Below are 20,530 nucleotides of genomic sequence, written 5' to 3'. Positions count from 1 at the left end.
TGGCTGTACTATTAAGTTCTAGCGCTTCCAGACATCCTTCCCCAGATTCTACCTTGCAAAAGGAGCACAGCTAGCCCTAATCACGTCCAAGACATAACATATAGCATTTGGGATTATATTTTTTAAAGTTATTGGCGTGAGTCGAATAAAGTTGCTGGCATCTCATCTGCCAGCACCAGGAAGTAACTTCCAGGGCAACGAGCAGGCACCGTTCACCTGTACTCTGCCTCAAATCCACAGCGCAGACTGCTCGCCGCACTTCAGAGATTCCAACAAATCTTCACAGCAGTGATTCTCATACCTACTTTCTTTCCCAGAAATCATGATTCTGAGGTCAGACCACAATCAACTGAGATTTCTGTAAAGGTATGAAATGCAAACTTATCTCATAATTTACAGGAAAGAAAAGGGAACAGGAGGCTATTTTACCAGTAAGAACACAGTTTTCTTCTTCAAAGTCAAAAGCAATGGGAGAAAGCACGTTTTAGGGAAGAGGAAAGGGTGCCAGGTGAGTCTGGACTGCATCAAGGTTTCCAAATTATTCCAGAATGTGTTGTGGGTTCCAATTTCTTTTTTCACATTTGGACAGCTTTAAGGAAAATGTTACATAAATTGGACTATTTTATGATCAAAATGGGACACAAATGAGATAATCTGGTCTTTATGTGCTGTCTGACGACAGCTTTGTGACAGTCTGAGAGTTTAGAACTGTGTTTTTTATACGACAGTTTTATTGAGATATAATTCACATACACTACAATCTACCCATTTAAAGTGTACAATTCACTGATTTTTAGTGTATTCGTGGGGTTGTGCAACCATTGCTACAATCAGTTTTAGAACACTTTCATCCTCCATTTAACAAGTTTTGAGTGTACCTTGTAGCAGGGGATTGCAAATGCTTTACTCCTCAGCCTGGCAAGTGAGTCTGGGCCTGGTCTTCCAAACAACCCTCCCTTCTAGGTTCTGCTGTCTGTCCTCTTGCACGTGGCACAAAACATTGCATTCCTCGAATCAGGCCCAAGCCCAAGAACTTTTCCTTCCATCATGGAAAAAATGTCTCAGGTCAAATTCTTCTTTCTGGTGCTAACGAGGGGCGGAGGCCAGGGCCCAGGGCCACGGTAGGGGAGGCTGCGCTGACACCTGCCTGGGAAACAGGACCAGGGTCTCAGGCCCCGCTTACCTGGCCAGGGTGGAAATTGATGACAAAGGGGAATTCTGTGCCCGGCCAAACTGGTGGCAAGTGTCATGTGAGCAGCAGTGTTTTCATTCCTTAGGGATCGGGCAGCCTGTGGGCCAAGGCACCAAGCTCTCCTGTCCGTGGGACACGATGATGCTCCCCGGCATCCCTCCTCTGCCTCCTCCTCCCAGGTCAGCATCCTTTCCTCAGAGAAGCCTTCCTGGACTCCCCGGCTAGGTCAGGCGCCGTTCCTGCACACCACCCCCGGTGACAGCTCCCCCAGGGCACTGATCACGGTAGACAGTTCTGGACTATCTACGGCGCCCACAGTGCCTGGGAGCTCCAAAGGGACTGTCTGTTTGGATCACCCGAGTCCCAGTGAACAATGTCCAGCACATAGAAGGGGATGTTAAAGATTTGTTGGCTCCATCCCTCCACCCCTCCATCCCTCCAATACTCACTGAGCAGTACCTATGTGCCCGACACAGCCCGGGAGCCAGGAATCCAGCAGGAAACCAAACACAGTGCCTGCCTTCCTGGCGCTCACAGTGTGGTAACAGGATAGGACAGGGCAGAGGCAGATAAGGAAGAAACAGAAAATGTCAGGAGGGCCTGAGTGATGTGAAGAGAATTAGCAGGGGAGGGACCCTGGAGTGCGGGAGTGGGGCGGGGTTGCTACTCCATGGGATGGTCAGGGAAGACCCCTGAGATGGTGAGGCCAGGGAATGGCCTGAGGGAAGTGAGGGCAGAGCCACACGGGCACCTGGGTGAGTGTTCCAAGCAGAGGCCACCAGTGCAGGGCCCACGAGGCAGGGGTGTGCCTGGCATGGCCCAGAGGTCAGTCTCAGGAGGAGCAGAGGGACCCGGGACCACCGTGAGGGCTCAGCTTTCATTCTGAGTGAGATGGGGCCGGCGATGATTTGAGCAGAGGAGACACATGATCTGACTGACACCTGGAAAGGACCTTTCCAGCGATGGTGCTGAGAACAGGCAGTAGGGGGCAAGGAGGGAAGCAGTGGGGCTGATTTTGAAGCCACTGAAATAGCCCAGACTTGGCCAAGGTCAGGAATCAGCAAACAATGTCCTGCAGGCCAAATCCAGCAACTCCCCTGTCCCACCAGTGAAGATTTCCTGCAGCGCGGCCACACCCCCGCGGTTACAGATCACCTAAGGCTGCTGTTGGCTGCAATGGGAGAGTCCAGTGACAGAGACCATATGGCCCTAAAAGCCTAAAATATTTACTCTCTGGTGCTTCAGAAAGGAGTTAGCCGGCCCCTCGCCCAGGAGATGGGTGTGGTGGTAAGAGTCCTGGGTTGTGGCTGCATTTCCCAGGTAGAGCGGACAGCTTGGGGGCGGCATGAGTGCAAGAGAGGCCGTGGATGACACCTGCTTTGGCCCTGGACCGATGAGTGGATTTGGGCTCTAGTCACTCAACATGAGGTCACGTTATCAGCCACCTCTTCCTTCCAGCTAAGTGTGGTCATCGGGTCCCACAGGCAGCCCAGCCTGGGGTTGGCCCCTATGAGGGACAGCTTTCCTGCTCCCAGGGCTGCGTGTAGTTGATGCGGAGTGGGAGTCTCAGCCCCCATCAGTGGCTCCCTGGGCCCTCCAACAAAGTCCAACAGGTGGCCAGGAGCAGGGGCCAGCCCCACGTGGCTTCTCCTGCTGTCCCCCTCACCACCCCAGGCAGCTTGCAGGAGCCCAGGGCACACACAGCCCAGTCATGCCCCTGCCCAGATGCACCATGTTTAACCTGCCTGTCCTTTAAGACCTCCTTCCACACCTGCCCTGGGCTTCCACGTCATCACAGTGCGGATCAGACTCCTGCTGCGACAGGGAGTTAGCCGTCGTCTTCCCCAGACACCGTGGGCTCCTTGAGGGCAGGGCTGTGCAGAACCTCCCACCCTTCAGCTCTCAGCACAGAGCATGGTGCAGAGCCGTGCCCGTGCTGAAAGCATGACAAGCTCTGAGGAACTGGCCTCGCCTGAAATGGGCCCAGGGGACCAAAGACATCCCACTGCCAGAATCCCTCCTACCCCAGACACGTGAGGGAGCAGCTTCTCCTACAGAGGAGAGTGCCACCAACTGACTTAGCCGGGCTGGGCCTGGGCAGTGGGCTTTTACAAAAGCTCTCAAGGCGATTCTAAGAACGCCCAGCTAGGGGTGAGGACCACAGGGTTAGACCGGCTCAGGCCAGGGCCTCAAGCTGGGGAAGATCCTGCTGGCGCTGGGGCTCCGTGCTTCCAAAAGAGCCATGCCTCTGGGCGCCTGCGCGCCATCAGGGCACGCCCTGTGGGCCTGTCTCAGCTGAGGGAAGGGTGGCTTTTCTTCGCTGCCTTAGGGTTCCAGTCGACGAACTTTCTGATCACCTAGTTGGCCGCCCCACAGATGTCATGGAGGTACAGGACAGAGAAAGGACAAGTGTGCCTGCCTGGAGAAGTGAGGAACTGACCCGAGCAGGCCTCGGCAGCCCCGGCAGCAGGAGACAGAGGCCTTCTCTAGCCTGAGGCTGCAAGGACAGCACACTCGGCACCTCTGCACCTCTGAGACAGCACAGCTTTGCTAACTTGCGTGCGGGTCCTGACCGAGTTTCCAAGACTCACTTAGCCTAAGGTGGCTGATGGAGGGTGGGAGTCCATCAACCCAGCGGTTTGCTGAGAAAGTGCAGAGGGCCAGGGCCAGGAGACGCTTTCAAGGCACGATTTTGGGTTTCCAGCTATTTGTGGATTTGGGGTCAATAACTTAGAGTTATCCTCCAGTGGGCTTGAGAGTTACGGCTTCTGATCCTTTGGCAGGCCTCTGGGCCGTGTCAGTAACAACATGGCACAGGGAGTAAGAGTGAAAAGGAGAACGCAGAGCGGGAGGCTGGCTGGTGGCCGGAGCGCAGACCCGGGTCGGGCAGAGCTAGGACGGCACACCGGCTTTGCTGCGCGCTAGCGGTGCGACTCCAGGTAAGTCACTACGCCACCGTGAGCCTTAGGAGCCCTCAGCTGCAACCTGAGCACGTGCCTACCCAGCCCCAGGGAGGGTCTGAAGAAGAGACAACGAAGGCATGGGACACGCCAGGCACGGAGCGTGAAGCCAGGTGAGCCTGCCCCTTCCTTCACTCTGGGCGCAGGTCCTTCCACGTGCTGTTCCCAACCCATCTGCTCCAACGCACCCTTCCACAATCCGCCCACTGGCCTGCTCGGGGAGCCTCCCCACCCCCACTAGACAAGGCCAGGTTCCCTTTTAGAAACAAATTAGTTACCGGCGTGGTTATTTGAATGCTGCCTGTCACTCTTACAAGACTGCAAGCTCCATGTGGCACACAGGAGATGCTCAAGGAATGTTTACTGAACAAAGGAATGAAGGAAAAGATAAGCCCTGCCGCTTTCCACCGGAGCCCACCCCTGTCGATCCAGGAAGGCAATGAGCTAAAGATGTTTCCACACTCACACTGCTGAAGGGCTTAACTGCACTCTTGGCCAGCCCCAGAACCTTCCAGAAAGTCTTTAAATTTGTTCCTGACCAGGAGGCCCTAAATCTCCACTGCAGAGGCTCCTGTGCCTCAGCTGGGGCGCCTGCATTTGCCGCGGCGCGTCAGTGCCTTATTATTGTTTTTAGAGAGCTCTGGCTGAGAGCCAGCCCGGGCTGCGAAAGGTAGGAGAGAAAGCTGTTGAACATCACACCTGTCGGGCAAATGTCAGTTGGCTCGTGAAGCCTAGACAACCACTCAGTGCTGCCGGCCAAGCACAGGCATCTGGAGGCCTGATTTATCATCGAGCTCTGACAGGTGAGCTCAGGAACGATGTGTGTGGGGTGGCAGGTGAGATCACAGTGCCCCCAGCTTCCAACTACAGCTCTCCCAAGGCAAGGCCAAGAATTTCTTCAGGTCCCCAGGCCCTGAGGAGGATCCCTGGACACCGGACAGAGCAGACTGGGGGGGGTCAGATGATCTAGGAGTGGGTTTCAGCAACACCATGCACTACTGTGTGACTCTGGGCAAGCTGCTTCACCTCTGGGCCTCAATCCTCTCACCTGTTAAGTGGGGTGAGGAACAGTGCACCTTCCTACCCAGGCTGCTGTGACCCCAGACTGTGCAGACATTTCGCTCAATGCTGGCCACGCATGGGGTGGTAAGCCTCACGACATGCTCTTGTCAGGTGGTACCTGGGTGGTTTAGATGGCTCAGAGGGCAGAATACGAAGCACACTCCTGCTTCCTGGCAGCGACGGACAGGTTGCCTCACCTCTCGAGCCTCAGTTGCCCACCTCACTACCCTCATGGGGTTACTGAGATCTGAATGGGAAATGCTTTGCCAACCCTGAGGCGTTATATGATGTGTGGGGACAGCACCATGCCTTGGAGCAGATCTCTCACTACCAGGCAAGCTGTACCCAAAGCCACCACTGACCACGCTAGCCAAGGGTGCCCCCCCTGCACCCAGCTGCTCTTAGCTGCTGGGGGGACCCCAATGGCCCCACACTGCTGTCTCCAATCCACTCCCCCCAGTATGCACAAGGAGGTTAGACAAACACGAGCCAGGTTCAGCGACTTCCCCTGCTCAAAGCCCCCCAGAGGCTGCCCAGAGTGTTCAGAATGAAATCCACATGCCTCATCATGGCCTTCCAGGTCCCCATGGCCCACCTCCCAATGACTCAGTGATCTTCTGCCCTAGCCCTGTGCTCTCTGGCCACCTGGTCCTCTGGGTGACTTGCTCTGTCCGTGCCCCTTGTCCCCAGTTATCTCAGGCACCACCGTCATCCATTTCCACGTCCACCTCCCCGACGTGGGCTGTCATGAGCACGAAGGCCTAGGACAGGCTGCAGGAGGCCCTCAGAGTGCACTTGCTGGAAGAGTGGACGTTGCCGGCAATGGCGCCTTCCAGGGTAGCTCTAACAGGGCAGGGGCTCAGAAGTCTGCTTGCCTGGCGCCATCCACAACCAGGCAAGCTGTACCCAAACCCACCACTGACCACACTAGCCAAGGGTGTCCCCCCTGCACCCAGCTGCTCTTAGTTGCTGGGGGGACCCAAAGGGCTGGCAGAGCTCGAGAGCACTGGCTGGAACACCTGTGGGGACCCTGTGGCGCAGCCTGGAGGAGCAGGCAAGCTGCGTGCAAGGGCTCGAGCCAGGGCCACAAGGCTGGGAGTGCTGCCCTGTCACCTCCGAGCTCGTGACCCTGCGCAGGCTGCTCTACTGCTCTGAGCCTCAGCTCCCTCCTCCTCAACAGCACTAACCGTTTTGATACTGCGATGGTGTGACGCACGGAGTGCTGGCCCAGCTAAGCTCCTGCCCCTGGGAGGCAGGTCCTGTCATCAGCCCCATTCTACAGAAGGGGACACCGAGGCTTAGGAGCTTTATAGAACTTCCTGACATCACACAGGTATCTATGGGGCGGTGTGGACTTGAACCCCAATGGCCTGACACCAGGGCATCTGGCCCTAACCTCCCGTTGCAATGGCTCGCTTGGCAGGGATGTGGTGTGAACAGCGCGGTGGCACACAGCTGGTGCACAGCAGCGACGGTAGCTTTGAAGCTTCCTGTGGGTGCTTTGTGCCGGTTGCATGAGGATGGGGGTGGGGTGGACACTCGGCTGGACATGGTGGGGATGGGGACATAGGGTGGATTCTGCATTTGCTCTTTGCTGGCGGTGGAGGGAAGAGGTCAGAGAGAGGGTACCACAAGTAGGCCACAGTCCTCGCCAGGCTGGTCACTGCGTGGGGACACTAGAACGCCGCTCTTAGCTGATGGACACTTCCCTTGGGCTTCAGGCTGGAAATCTGGCAAAAAAAAGAGCATTTTTCCAAAATGCCCAAGATTGGGTAAATGTCAACTATTCCAGAATGTTTTCCAGGTTACTAAGGTTGGTGGGAGGAGTGTTTGGGGGAGGCTCTTTCCCTCAACACTGACTCTTCCTGCCACCCGGCCGTCCCGGAGGTTTCAAGAGGACATCTGCGAGCCAGGAGCTGGAGTACGTGTGGAGCCCAGCACCAGAGGCCCAACCGTCGGGCTGTGAGGTCAACACGCTCAGAAAGCCACAACATCAGGGTGCTTTGACCTCAGAAGCTCCGTGCAGGCTTCAAATCAACTTAGCAGGAAAGGGAAGAACAAAGAGGAGATAACTTTTTTCTCAGGAAGCCGTAGAAGTGTCAGAAGCAGCAGCCCTGCTCTGGTCGCTAACTCTGAGACTCCAGGCAAAGGGCTTTGCTGTCTGAGTCTTGCCTGCCCCGGCTGTAAGAGTGGGACTAAGAATGCTGCAGTTTTTACATATTTATCTCTTTACTGCATATAAAGCAACCAGCCTAGTGCTTAGCACATAGCTGGCATTCAATAAATAGGACTTTTATCCTGGGGCCTTAAACAAGTCTGTGAGGCTAGAAGTAGACCACGTATGCCGTGCGCCTGAATTTTTACCAACTGGCAAATATTTTCAGTGGCGTTGCTAGAAATCACAGTTCAAACATAGTAGTTCACGCGGTTGAAGCATCCGCTCCCCAAATCACACTATGGATTCCTCACACTCAACATGGAAACTGAGGAGGTGGTTTCCGAGGACTGGAGCTCACAGCTATGGAGACAGTGAAACCATCCGTCAGCTCCAGTGGACGGGCTCCGGAATGTTTTTGCCATTACTCTGAGGCTTAAGGAAGCAGGCTATTTAAGTGTGAAAAGATGTCACAAAACAGCCATTCCCATCACACTGGGATAATATTGACTTTCGGCCCTTCGGGAATTGGGATGTTAAAAAAACAATACTGTGTGTGTTTTTGAAGAAAAAGCACATTTATACCAAATGCCATGGCCGGACAGCCACAAATAAAGGAAGCTGTATTTTAGTCATGGGATTCTAGCTACAGAGAGAAAAGAAGGTAGAGTGTTGGAACCTCAGTAGAGGTGCCAGGAGGTACGTACAGAACCCACTGGTGGCCCATCACGCCAAGCTCTGAGGCTCTGTCTGGGATGACAAGCGGAGCCACGAGTGGGACAGCCCCTGCAGACCCCCTAGTCTGGGAAGACCTTTCTAATCATCACAGCTCCTGTCTAGGCCTCCTAGACACAACAATATCCACAGATAACAAGGATTGTTGGGTCAGAAGTTGGGATCATCAAAGAGCCCTCGTGAGGCCGGACACGGTGGCTCACACCTGTAATCCTAGCACTTTGGGAGGCCAAGGTGGAGGGACTGCTTGAGGCCAGGAGTTGGAGACCAGCCTGAGTAAGAGCAAGACCCCATGTCTACTAAAAATAGAAAAATTAGCCGGGTGTGGTGGCGCATGCCTGTAGTCCCAGCTACTTGGAAGGCTGAGGCAGGAGGATCACTTGCACCCAGGAGTTTGAGGTTGCTGTGAGCAATGATGATGCCCCTGCACTCCAGCCCAGGCGACAGTGAGAGCTGTCTTAAAAAAAAAAAAACAAACTAAAAAAACCCCCCAAAAAACAAACAAAAAAACCCCCAACCAAACAAAAAAATGCCCTTGCAAGCTAAATGCGTAGAGAACATTTGGAGAGAGAGAGAGACACTGAGGCTCTGTAATATTTTGCCTTAAACTAGGCCTGTGGCTTCCCATCCCCCCAGGCAAACTGGTCACCAGGTCCTGTCAGTTCCACAGCCTGGTTATTCTGGATTCGCTTCACGGTTACCCACCCTGGGGAAACCCTTGTGCAAGGGTGCCGGAGGTGCCTCTTATGTGCTAAAGGACAAAACACTGGCCACAACCTAGACATCCATCAGTAGGGATCGGCCGTAAAGAGTGGCTTGACCAGATGACTGACGGCAGCAGTCAAACACACGAGCGTGCTCTTATGAACCAACGTGGGAAAGTCTCCAGGACGTACTGTAGAGTGAAAATAGCAGTCACTGAGGTTTGTTAAAAAGCGCTATAATCCCACAGGACAAGCACAGTGGCGAGTGCCCAGGACAAGGTATGGAAAGATGCACACCAACCTGAGGAAGGCGGTGGCCTCTACAGAGACTTTTCTCATCCATGAGACGGGTGTGGTGCCACCTGCTTCACAAGTGGTGAATGGGGGCTTAAGTGTGCCCTGTGTGTCCCTCCTGGCCACCATCCCCAACTCCAGCCAATCACAGTCTGAGTCCATTCTGCTGCCCACGTCCCCTGGCTCATCACTCCTCTACCTCAGGACCTTCAATGGCTTCCTGCTGTTTCCAGGATAACATTCGAACCCCTTGGCAAGCCGTGAAGCCCTTTGTCACCCGGCCCTGCCAGCTTTCCAGCTGTCTCTCCGTGCTCCCCTTCCCCGCAGCCATGCCTTTGCACGTGTGCCTCCCTGGTGCCAGGGAGCCCTGCAGAGCCAGAGCCTCGCCCACCTGCCTCCTTGCTCCGGACGACCTGCTCCTAAGTCTGTCCAGGCTTTGCATGCACAGGCACAGTGTTTATTTGATTCACAAAGGACCTCAGTAACACCTGCCCAAGCAATTGTCCCTGTCCTGGCATACAACTTCCTTGGAATTTTGCAAGTTCCTTTTAAAAATGCCAGCCCTCCCCCCACTTCCCCACCTTCTCCACCAGGTGGTCCCCTGCCCTGGCCCCCAGGAGCTGCCATGCTTTGAGGAGGCCGTCCAAGGCACAAAGGAAAGGGACATGCTGAGAATCCAAGGACCCTGCACTGTTACTGTTGCACCTCTGCCCTCTGCTTTGGTTTTTCTCACACTGCGGGGTGAGAAAATGAATTAACACGTTTCTTTCCCACACTTACTTGGCACTTCAATCCCTCAAGTCCCAAAGGCACTACAGCTAGCTCTTGGGAAGTGGTGAAGTAGTTCTTACATCTTACTCCAGGGGACACCCTGGGATTCCTTGAGCTAGTCAGAAGCAAACAATATACTTCAACAGAACAAGGCTTGGAAAGTTTTATAATTTTATGTACCTTTCCTTTAGATGCAAAGACTTGTCCCCATGGATATAAGTCACGCTGTCCACTGGCATCTGTGCTCCTGGTTCCCATGATGGAGAGGCCAGCCCTTAACTAACAAAAATTACAGAGAGCAGCTAACCTTTGTCACGTGCTTTATATGCGCTAGACATTGTTCTAGGCACCTAAATGATATGCACGCAGAGCCTAACGAGGTAGGTGACATTTTCATCCCTACTTTTTGTTTTTTCAATTGTAGTAAAATACAGATAACAAAATTTACTGCCCTAATCGTTTTAATTGTGCATTTCAGTAGTGTTAAGTACACTCACATCATAATGCATCATCCCTGTTTTTTGTATGAATAAACTGAGGCCCAACGAGGTGAAGTAAATTGGCCCAAGGCCATGTAACAAGTTTATGGTGGAGGTGGGGAGCTGGGACTTGAACCCACACTCTCTGGCTCCAGGGCTGTGCTTGGTTACTTCATTCTGCTGCCCCTCACCCGGGCAAACACTCCACTGCTGGGAACAGAAACCCCACAGTGAACGAACAGAAAACACGATGGGAAAGAGCACGCTGGATACCTCAGGGTGGCAAGATTTAGTGAATTCCATCTTTTCTCGGTGCTTTTCTGTCTCTTCCAACTGCAAGCAGCGTGCTTGACTTGTACTAAGAAGTCGGGTGACGAGGATGGGCAGGAGCCACACCTAAGTGCAAGGACAGACAGGTCTGCGCTGGTGTGCACGCGAGGCAAGCAGCCGCGCCACCCGCTCTGCCACCGAAGCTGGCACAGGTCTGCCGCTCTGAGCTGTCGGCGAGGCCGCCCTGCAGGGGGCCCGCTTGAGCCCGCAGACGTTCTGAGGGGCGGCCAAGGTCCAGTGGTGGATTGCACGTGGGGTTTGTTCTCTTCCCATACCACCTGCGTGGGCTTTCCATGCCCCTCTCGAGGACGCAGCAAGTGTTCCCTGTTCTCTGACACACTGTCATGACCAGAAGGGTCCTGGGCACACAGTCATTTTGGCAGTCTGAGGTAGGGAATGACCCCGCGGAGTGAAGCAACACTCAGTTCTTTGGAACTCTCTTCCCCCCTCCCTCCCCCTCCTAGCAAAAGCATCTGGGCGAGATGGCCGGCTCTGCCTGCTGTCTGTCCACATTTGGCAGGAGCTGGCTCCTCAGACAACAAGTGCTGTTGTGTCTACTGGGAAAGTGTCTTTTGTGGGCATGTTGCAAGCGGGGAAACCTTGTGGGCTCTGATTTGAGAGTACGGTTCCGTCCTGGGCTGTGTGCGTCCAGCTCCAGGACACCTGAGGCTGCCCTGGGAGCCTCCCAGAGAGGCCCGACAAACAGCAGACCCCTTGGACTCAGCTCAGAGCTGGGTTTTGAGTGGGATCTGGTCTGCAGACCCCTACCTGACCACCTGAAGTCTGACCTCTTAGAAACAATTGCCAGAAAGCGTTGAAAAAGCTCAAATCCTGCTGCTTCTGCTCAGACAGGATTCTAAAGTCTTATTTCTGCTTTTCGCTCATGACAGACCAGGGTAAAACTTGTGTAAGAATGGGTGCTGCACCGCCAGCCTGGTTTGGAAGTGGCAGTCTCAAGAGAGGGTATCTTTCTGGATTGCAGCTTTGCAGGTGTGTCCTTGATCCATGGGAGGCCTTGGAGCACGAGGACTTGGGACTGTGTTAGTGTGGGGGACGGAAGAGGGCAGGAGGGAGCATTCTTACCAGGCCAGGGCCACCCCACGGGGGCCCTCTCTAACGAGGGTCTATCCTGCCAACCTCTGAGACAGGTGGCAGAGCTGCCACATGAAATAGCTCAGTCATTACAGGTTGCACATTCCAAATCCAAAATGCTCCAAAATCTGAAACTTTTTGGGTGAGGCCGTGACATTCAAAGGAAATGCTCACTGGATCATCTTGGATTTTGGATTTTCAGATTAGGGATGCTGAACCGGTAAGTATAACGCAATATTCCAAAATCTGAAAAAAAAATTCCAAAATCTGAAGCGCTTCTGGTCCCAAGGGATAAGGGATCTTTACCTGAAATGCCGGCCTTGAAGCAAGTGGGATTTAGAGGCAGGAAGAGGAGGTACGATCTCAGCCTGCCTTGCGTGAGCTCTGTGGTCTTGGTCTGAGCCTCGGGTTCCTATCTGTAAAGCAGGGCTGGTGATACCGCCTTCCACGGCGGTCGGGAGGACAGAATTCATGCATATCAAGTGCCTGACACAGTTAATGCTTCCAAACTATATATACCCCACACTTCCAGAAATAGATATGACTTTTTCTGCTCAAAACATGCTTTAGAGTCGGAGCTGACGATGTGGTTTTGCCTGATACTAGTGAGGCCTCAGGGAGCCACGGTTAGGCCTTTACTTCTAAAATCAGAAAAGGGGAATTCACTTCAGAATTGGTGAATGGTGGCGGGAGCAGGACCTGCTGGGTAGTTCAAAGCCTCCCTGGGCTGGGGGAGGGCTATTTGGTGTGACCTTGGGCAGGCTGCTTCCTCACAGGCAGAGAGGGAAAATGGTAACACCTTCCTTCTGAGGACTGTTGGGAAGATCAGATGAGAACAATGCATAAACTGCTTAGCAGTTCAATAAATTTGGCTTTAAAAAAAAAAGCCTCAGGGTGGGAATTGAGTTTCTGAACCTCACTGACCCACTGGCCAGTCTCTGGCCGGAGCTGCAGGCTGGAAGGGTTAACCGGGGCTGGGCCTGCGGGGCAGTGGGTGGCGGGCTCTCCTTCCTGTGGGACTCCAGAAGGGGCACTTTTTGCCTTGGGGAGCTGAAAGGAGAGAACTGGCTCCCGTTTTATAATCGGAAACAAGAAAAATAACAGGCTCAAAAAATTAGTTTCTGGGAAACACCACCACGAGATGACATTAGCACCTGGTACGTTATCCTCAGGGGAGGAGAAGTCAGAGCTGATGTCTATGAATTAAACATTGATTTTTTTTTTTCTTTTCTCTTTTGGATGCCAGGCCAAGGCTCCGCGGTCTGCGCGGCTGGCTCCCGGCACACTGTAATCTTGCACTCTCCCTCGGTTACTCAGCTGCCAAAGGCAGCTTTTCCAAAGAACTATTAAATGTTCTGGGTCAGGCTACTGATACTGCCGGTTTGTTTGCCTTTGATGACGATAACACCTGTGAAAGCTCAGCGTTCCCTGATACTCAGGGGATTTAGATGTTTGCCCCAAGACAGCCGGCTCCCCAGACTCAATAGGAAGCTGGGACAGGAAGTGAGCAGAGCAGAGCTTGGCCGGTCCGGGATGAAGCCCAACTCCCCAGCCGGCACCCAGACCACCACCAACTGGCGCCAGGCACCAACCAGAACTGAGCAAGGCAGAGATGCCCCGGCCACAGGAGTTTACGGTCTGCTGGGAAAACAAGACTAAACAACTCATCCAGCCCCATCCTTCTCCCCCCACCTCCCCACCCAGGCGTTGGCATTTCTTGAGCACCTACTAAGTGTCAGCACCGTGGGGAACAAGACAAATAAGATCCGCCCCCACCCGCCCCAAGTGCCTTCCATTCAAGTGCAGGACAGTGGCAGCAAACAACAAATCAACGAGGCAATTTCAGCGAAAGGTACGGGCTATGAAGACATGGAGAACAATCTGGCAGTTCTCACGAGGTTAGATTATCACACGGTCCCGCTTCTACTCCCAGGCATATGCCCCAAAGATTGAACGCAGGTGTTCAAACAAAGCCCCGTACACACATGCTCGCAACGGCACTATTCACAGCAGCTGGAAGATGGAACAGCCCAGTGCCCACCAGGGGATGAACAAAATGAAGTCTAAGCAATGACTATTACCCAGGCACTAAGAAGGGTGAAGCACTAACACGTTACAACGTGTTACAACGTGGATGAACCCTGGAAACACTGCTCGAAGTTAAGAAGCCGGGCACAGAAGGCCACGTGTTACATGACCTATACGAAACATGCAGCGCAGGTAAACCCGCAGAGACAGAAAGCGGACTAGAGGCTGCAGGGGCCGGGGAGCAGGGAACGGCAGTGACTGCCGACGGCTACAGGCTCTGCTCTGGGGGCAGGAGAGCCCCTGGCACCAGTAGGGGAGGCGGTGGCACAACACTGTGAACGGACTGCATGTCACTGAGTTGTTCACTTTCACATGGTTAGTTTTATTTTATGTGAATTTCAACTCAATTAAAAAAAAACCCGAAAACCAGAGAGGAACTGGGGTGGCCTGGGCACTCGGGGAAGGCACCTTTTTGAGGTATCCGAGCAGAGCCCTGAATGCTGAGAAGGAACCAGCCATGCAGAGGGTTCTGGGCAGAGAGAAGCATGAGGACAGAAGCCTTGAAGGGGGACATGTGTGGCCTTCATGAGGCACAGCCAGAAAGGCAGCATGGTGGAAGGGCTGGGCTGTGGCCCACGGAGGGCGGCTGGTGACAGCAAAGACTGGAGGTCTGAAGCCGGAGAGGCTGAAGCAGAAGAGGCAGTCCCTGTCCCCGTCCCGGAGTTAACAGGCCAGTGGGGAGCAAGTGACAATACACAAGGTAGAGAGGGCATCAGTTTTTGTAACATCGCTAAGCCCCCATCAGTGGGGGCCAGTGGATACCAACCTGCTGGCTGCTCTGCTCAAAGCCCCGTACTCCTCTGGGCTGTGTTCTGCCAGCCCCTCCTGTACCATCACACCTGCCAGGTGAACACCTGTACACAGCCTCTGGGCCTGGAGGAGCCAGGAGTGAGGGACAAGGCTGCCCTGGGAGGCCAGAAGCCTGGCCCTTCCAATGGAGACTGCAGCCGCCTGCCACCCTGGGGTCACTGCTGGGGAATAGCTTCTGCTCTGGGGTCTACTGGTGCAGCCAGAGTTTATGAAAAGTGTGGCCTCGTGGGCTAGTTTGGGACACTCCATCTGCTGAAGCAGATTCTGGAAAGTGGCTGTTGCTGTGGGCCGGTGGGCCGGGCGGGTGAGAGCAGGGACCGCGGAAGCAAAGCACCTCAAAGCCGCGGAGAGCTCAGGCCAGAGTCTAGACCCAGTTGAGCCTGCCACCCCCACATACTGGCCACCACCGACCCCTCCCTCCTGGCCAGTAGCACACACAAGCCTCTGCCCTCGTGGAGCTGAACATTCTGTGGGGGCGAGAGCCACGAACATAAAACTGGCCAATAAACAGAATTTGTGAGTTTTTTTCTAAGCCAAATGGAAGAAGAAAAAATACACCAAAGTGGCTAGTCACCTATTAGCTCTGATTTATACTCTACTTTAGTATCTCCTCCAAGGAAATGAAAGGTATATTTTCATCAAATATAATCGTTTATAGCTTCTAAAGGGGAGACAAACTGCTCTGTGACAATTACCTGGGCCCGCAGATAAAATCGAAAGATGTGTCTTAATAAAACAAACTTGTCTAGCAGTCACCCTCAGGCACGCGGCCAGAGCTGTTTTCTTCCCTGTGAATTATTCCCCAGGCAGAGGCGAGGATCCCGCACGGTGTGGCCGACGGCCAGAGACACCACTGCAGAAGGCGGGAAGGGGTCATGCCGCAGCACCCGCGGGCCTGATGGCAGCTGTGGACGCCACAGCACTGGAGGCCCGGCCAGGCCCTGCCTCTGCTGGCAGCCTCCCCCCACTGCCCAGCTCCCCTCCCGGCCCTGCGCTCCGGCTCCTGCAAATCCCGGAGCTGATGTGCAAACAGCTGAAATCTCTCGTCTGGGTGCATCTCACTTCGGTGACAGAAATTAAGCAGAGAGATGCTGCTTAAGATCTTCTAGAGTCTCAGTTTCTTTGTGTTCCCTTGTCAAAGTGCCATGGACTAAACCACCAAGCGTCCAGGGCTCCAGATGGACTTTCCATGTCTTTCTGGCGTTCAGAGGCGGGAGAAGGGCTTTAATGGGATCTGCTCCAAGGCTGCGCGGAGAACAAGTGTTGACTCATTCTTCATTCAACAAATACTGAGCGATGGCACGGTGCTAGGCACTGAGATACGGAGGTAAACAGGACACCCATGCAGGTGACCTTCTCCGTGGGGCAGAAAAACTATGGCCTGGTACGCAAACATACTGGCCAGGTAGGCAAATATATCGACCAGGTAAGGAACTTTGTGCCACGGAAAAAATAAACAGGCTAATGTGATGAGGGGCAGGGCGGAGGGGCCCTAGCCAGGACAGTGATCAGAAAAGGTCTTTGAGGAGGCAACACACAGACGAGGCCTGAGCAATGGGGGAGGCAGCCGCAACAGGTCTAGGCAACAGCGGCCAACGCCAAGGCCCTGAGGCAGGGAAGGGCTCTGTGGTCTAGAACAGTGGTTCTCAAAGCATGGTCTGGGAATCCCTGTTTTCATAAAAATAATAAGACATTTTCCCTTTATTCATTTTCCTAGGGGTGCACAGAGGAGTTTTCCAGCCGCCACATACTGTGTGCTATCACAACAGACTGAAAGTGGCCACAAAGAAGAGGATCCAGATGTCTTCTGTTAAGCCAGACATTAAAGAGATTTGTAAAAATGTGAACCATTAATTGTTTCTGTTTTGGAAAATAGTTATTGTTCCAGAAAATGATATTAGTTATGCTTATATGCAATGGATGTATTCAATAAATCAATAAATATTAAAAGCATTTCTTGGTTTTAATTTCTAATGCCATAAAAGTCTATAGATATAATCCATATAAACTAAAGCTCTTTAGGTTTCTCAATACTTTTAAAATACTTTTTAAGAGCATAAAGGGGTCCTGAGCCCATAACGTTGAGAAGTGCTGGCTTAGAGGGGCAGCCAGGGCTGGTGTGGCCGGGGTCGGGCTGGAGTCTGGAGCGAACATGGGGGGACTTCACCTGAGGGGCCGGGCTGCACAGCCACCACCCAAGATCAGGAGAGATGTGGATTTTGTTCCAAGTGCAACAGGAAGCTACCAGACGGATGTAGGCAGGGGTATGACACACTCTGATTTACGTTCTAGAAAGATCCCACAGGTCAAATGGAAGGGAGCGTATGCGATTGGAAGCTGGGGAGCCCGAGGAGGCTGCTGCTCTCAGGGGATCTTGGGCGAGGGCTGGGAGGGGAGGAGACGTGAGGTACTTTTTGGAGGTGGAGCAGGCTGGCGGGTACGGGAGGGGGAGAGGAGAATTACAGATGACTGCAGACGCTGAGGGCTGTCTCTGCGGGGGCCCTGACTGCTGAGAAGGGGAAGGGGACGGCCACTGCCCCTCCTCCCCCCATGGGACCCCCAACCCCACACTAAGGCTCTGGGATTTCGACTTGCTCTTCAGGCCACAGCTGTGGCACCAAGCCAAGGCAGAAGGGCAGTGAGGCCTCTCTCCCTGGGAGGGACATAAGTGAGAATGTCCCCACCCCACTGCCCACACCTGAGTGGCACTTCCAGGGGTAGTCAGGCGAGAGCCACAGCCAAGGGTTGGATGCTGCCTTCAGCAGCTACCTTTGACTTGCTGTCGTCCCACCTGTCACAGCCTCATATTCCCCGACCCTGGGACCCACAACAGGACACTGGGCATCACACTGTGCCAACCACCCCTGGCAGGCAGGCCTAGGCCACCGGAGCTGGGGCCACACCCCCAGCACTTAGTGATCTCACACCCCCCCGGGCGGGTGCAACAGGTGAGTAATAAGCATCGTGAAGCACGGTGCAAACAGAGAAAGAACCGTGCGGACGCTGAAGACTATGACACTTGCTCTATTTATTTATTTACACTCGGCCTTCTTCCAAAAAGGACTAGAGCCGAAATAAGGTTTAGACTTTTCTCCTTAACCAGTAAGTTCCTGAACTGAAAGAAGCCCTGATGACCCTAAAGAAATAATTTCTTACCAGGCCAATCTGCAGTTCGTCGACCTGGACTCACAGTCACAGTTTATGTTTACTCAGCAGTCATTGCTATACAACAGGACACAACCTGAGGAATTTTTTTTAACAAAGACTCCTCCAGACCCTAGAACAGGCAGAATCATCTCATACGTCATAGCTGAAAAGAGAGGCGGTACGACAATCCACCTCGCAGCCCAAGAGTGGTTTTAAGAATGAAAACGGTCACAAGCTGTGGGTTGCAGTGAACCGGCGCACTTCTTTCTGCAGTTCGTGTTAGGACTATACGTTCATATATGAAGATTAAAAACCTGCCCCTTTGACTTGGCAGATCCACTGCTGGGAATTTATCCTACAGACATGCAAGATCTGCACGATTACACAAAGACACCCCAAGGATGTTCGCTGTGACACTGTAAGAGCAAAACACTGGAAACGACCCAAGTATCCATCAACACGCGACAGTTATAAAATTGTTTTTGTCCATTCATATGATAAAATACCATATAACACTTAATGAGAATCAAGTCGATTTATATGTGTTAACGTGTAACACTATCAAGTGAAAAGAGGAAGGGGTACAGAATCACAAACATGTTATAACCCCATGTGTAAAAGCAAACATGCATAAACATATATATGACACGCAAATTAACATTTCTAGACGGATATACAAGAAATTGTTAATATGAAGTGCAGTTATTTCTGAAGCAAAGTAGACTTATTTTTCATTTTATCATGTCCTGCATGGATTTTAAAAAAATCATATGCCTACAAAAAATACATTCAAAAAATGAATTAATCAAATCGAAGAATGAAAGTAGAATCAATCATTGAGGGAGGGCAGGGGAGCCAGGACCCAGATTTTAGGCAGGTTCTTATAGCTACATTTTGTTTTTAAATCGATAACTGCTTTTGAATACATTTCACAACACTTGCAATATAAGTTTGAAATCCTTAATGGGGAAGGATTAGGCTTCAGGGGAGATCGTGGCTAGTTTTCTCAAGTTTTGCAATCAGGAGAAAGTCTCTCTTTCGAGGGATCCGGGTACATATGGATTCACTTAAAGCAGACGTGTCAGGACAGGAAGGGGAGAGCTGGTCTTCTGGAGAAGCAGTTCTTGCTGCTCTGCCAAATCGACCTAAACTTTCCATCGGAGTTGCTCCTTCGGGGAAGGGGAGGAGGGGGGTTAGGGATGAACCCTGGTGGAAGTCGGCAGAGATGCTACAAGGTGGCAGAAATGGGTGGCAGGGTCTTCTCCTGAAGTCCCACTTCTTCAGGGGACTGTAACAGGAACCAAACACACTATCTCTTTCTAGTCATCTTACAAGGAGGAGGAAATTACTCTCCCACAACTCATTACTAATAATTTAAGTATTTCCAAGAAACTTCTTAGTCAGTTCTGAGAAGTTCTTCCACATACCCAACAAATCTCTGGAAAACCAAACCATGGCGGTAAAACACCAGCGGGAAAGCCAAGATTTATTTTGGGGGCTTGTGTTTATCTTGTGCTGTGCTCTGACAAATTCTAAAAGCTGGTGCTCCCGGCTCACTGGATTTCAGACAGAGGAAGGGCAGCGCACACAGGCTCAACAGAGAGAAAGCCCTTGAACCCCCACCGTGGGCCGCGGCGCAGGACAGGGGGCTGGCTTACCTGGCACCTTGTCCACAGAAGCAAACACAGAGCGCTGCACCGTGGGGTCACTGCTGCCCCGGCGGCCCTGGTCATAGAAGCGGAAAGGCAGGTGCTGGGTGGAAGAGGAGGAGCCGAGTCCGAAGCCCAGGACTTCGGTCGTTGGCTGGATCGGGAGGTCCAGGAGGGCTGCAGTCAGACGATACCATGGATCACTGTCAGCACGTGGCATGGGGGGCAGGTGATGAGACTTTGGAGGGACTGTAGTGGCTGTGGCCCTGCCAGGCACGTCACTTGGAGGAGCCAAGCAGGCAGCCTTGAGCTGGAGAGATCAGTGGGACACCAAAGATCCCACTGAGGCTCAAAGCACAACCAGGCATCTAGTGAGGGGTTCAGGCAAAGCTTGAGACCAAGGAGCAAGGGGTTCCAGGCCTGGCTCCTCGAATGGAACGGATGCTGGGCCAATCCCTACCTTGGATTCTCAGCTTCCATGTTATAAAGGTCCCTGACCAAGGCTTAGCCTCTGGTCGGTGCCCTTTCAGACCCCAAAACAAGTGGGACCAATTCTGCCTGGAAAGTTAGTGTGTGTGTGTGTGTGTGTGTGTGTGTGTAGGTGCGTGGGAAGAGCACGTGAGAAAGAATCCATATGCGCACATACGTGTGTATTTATGAGTAGGTGTTTATCTGTCTCAGCTGCTATCCTTTCTTCTATAAACAAGTCTCATGATATAGTAATTCAGAGGGGCTTTTTAAAATCAATTTAAGAAATACCCAAGGCGTTAGTTCTAACAGCCACTTTACGGCATAATTCTCAATTTCCAAATGAAATATTTGGCCTTCATGCCAGCTGTGAGAAATTGCTTTACATGGGGGGAAAAAAACCCTTTGCAAATAAATCTTAAAAGAAAGGCCTGAATGATTTAAGTCACTTTGCACATTACAAAATGCTTCTATAATGATTTTGTAGGCCAAGTTTCAGCTAAATGAGAAATGAGACGGAGAGGACGCCACAGGACGTAGCCCGTGCAAATCACCGAGGCACACGCAGCAGCAAGCAGCTAGATCTGCAGTGTC

General features: G+C 52.7%; 1 protein-coding gene across 1 annotated transcript in view; it reads right to left on the bottom strand.

The window, feature by feature from the left end:
• Positions 1-20,530, bottom strand: part of CLEC16A (C-type lectin domain family 16, member A) — a 203,709-nt gene that overhangs the window by 26,228 nt on the left and 156,951 nt on the right. The window contains exon 21 of the mRNA XM_012647791.1: positions 19,478-19,645. Coding sequence (XP_012503245.1) covers positions 19,478-19,645 — 168 coding nt within the window. The remainder of the gene's footprint in view (positions 1-19,477; positions 19,646-20,530) is intronic.

Source organism: Propithecus coquereli, unplaced genomic scaffold (assembly GCF_000956105.1).
Source record: "Propithecus coquereli isolate 6110/MARCELLA unplaced genomic scaffold, Pcoq_1.0 Scaffold27, whole genome shotgun sequence".
Lineage (NCBI taxonomy): Eukaryota > Metazoa > Chordata > Mammalia > Primates > Indriidae > Propithecus > Propithecus coquereli.
The sequence above is the reverse complement of the archived record's forward strand: the minus strand, read 5'-3'. Positions and strand labels throughout refer to the sequence as shown.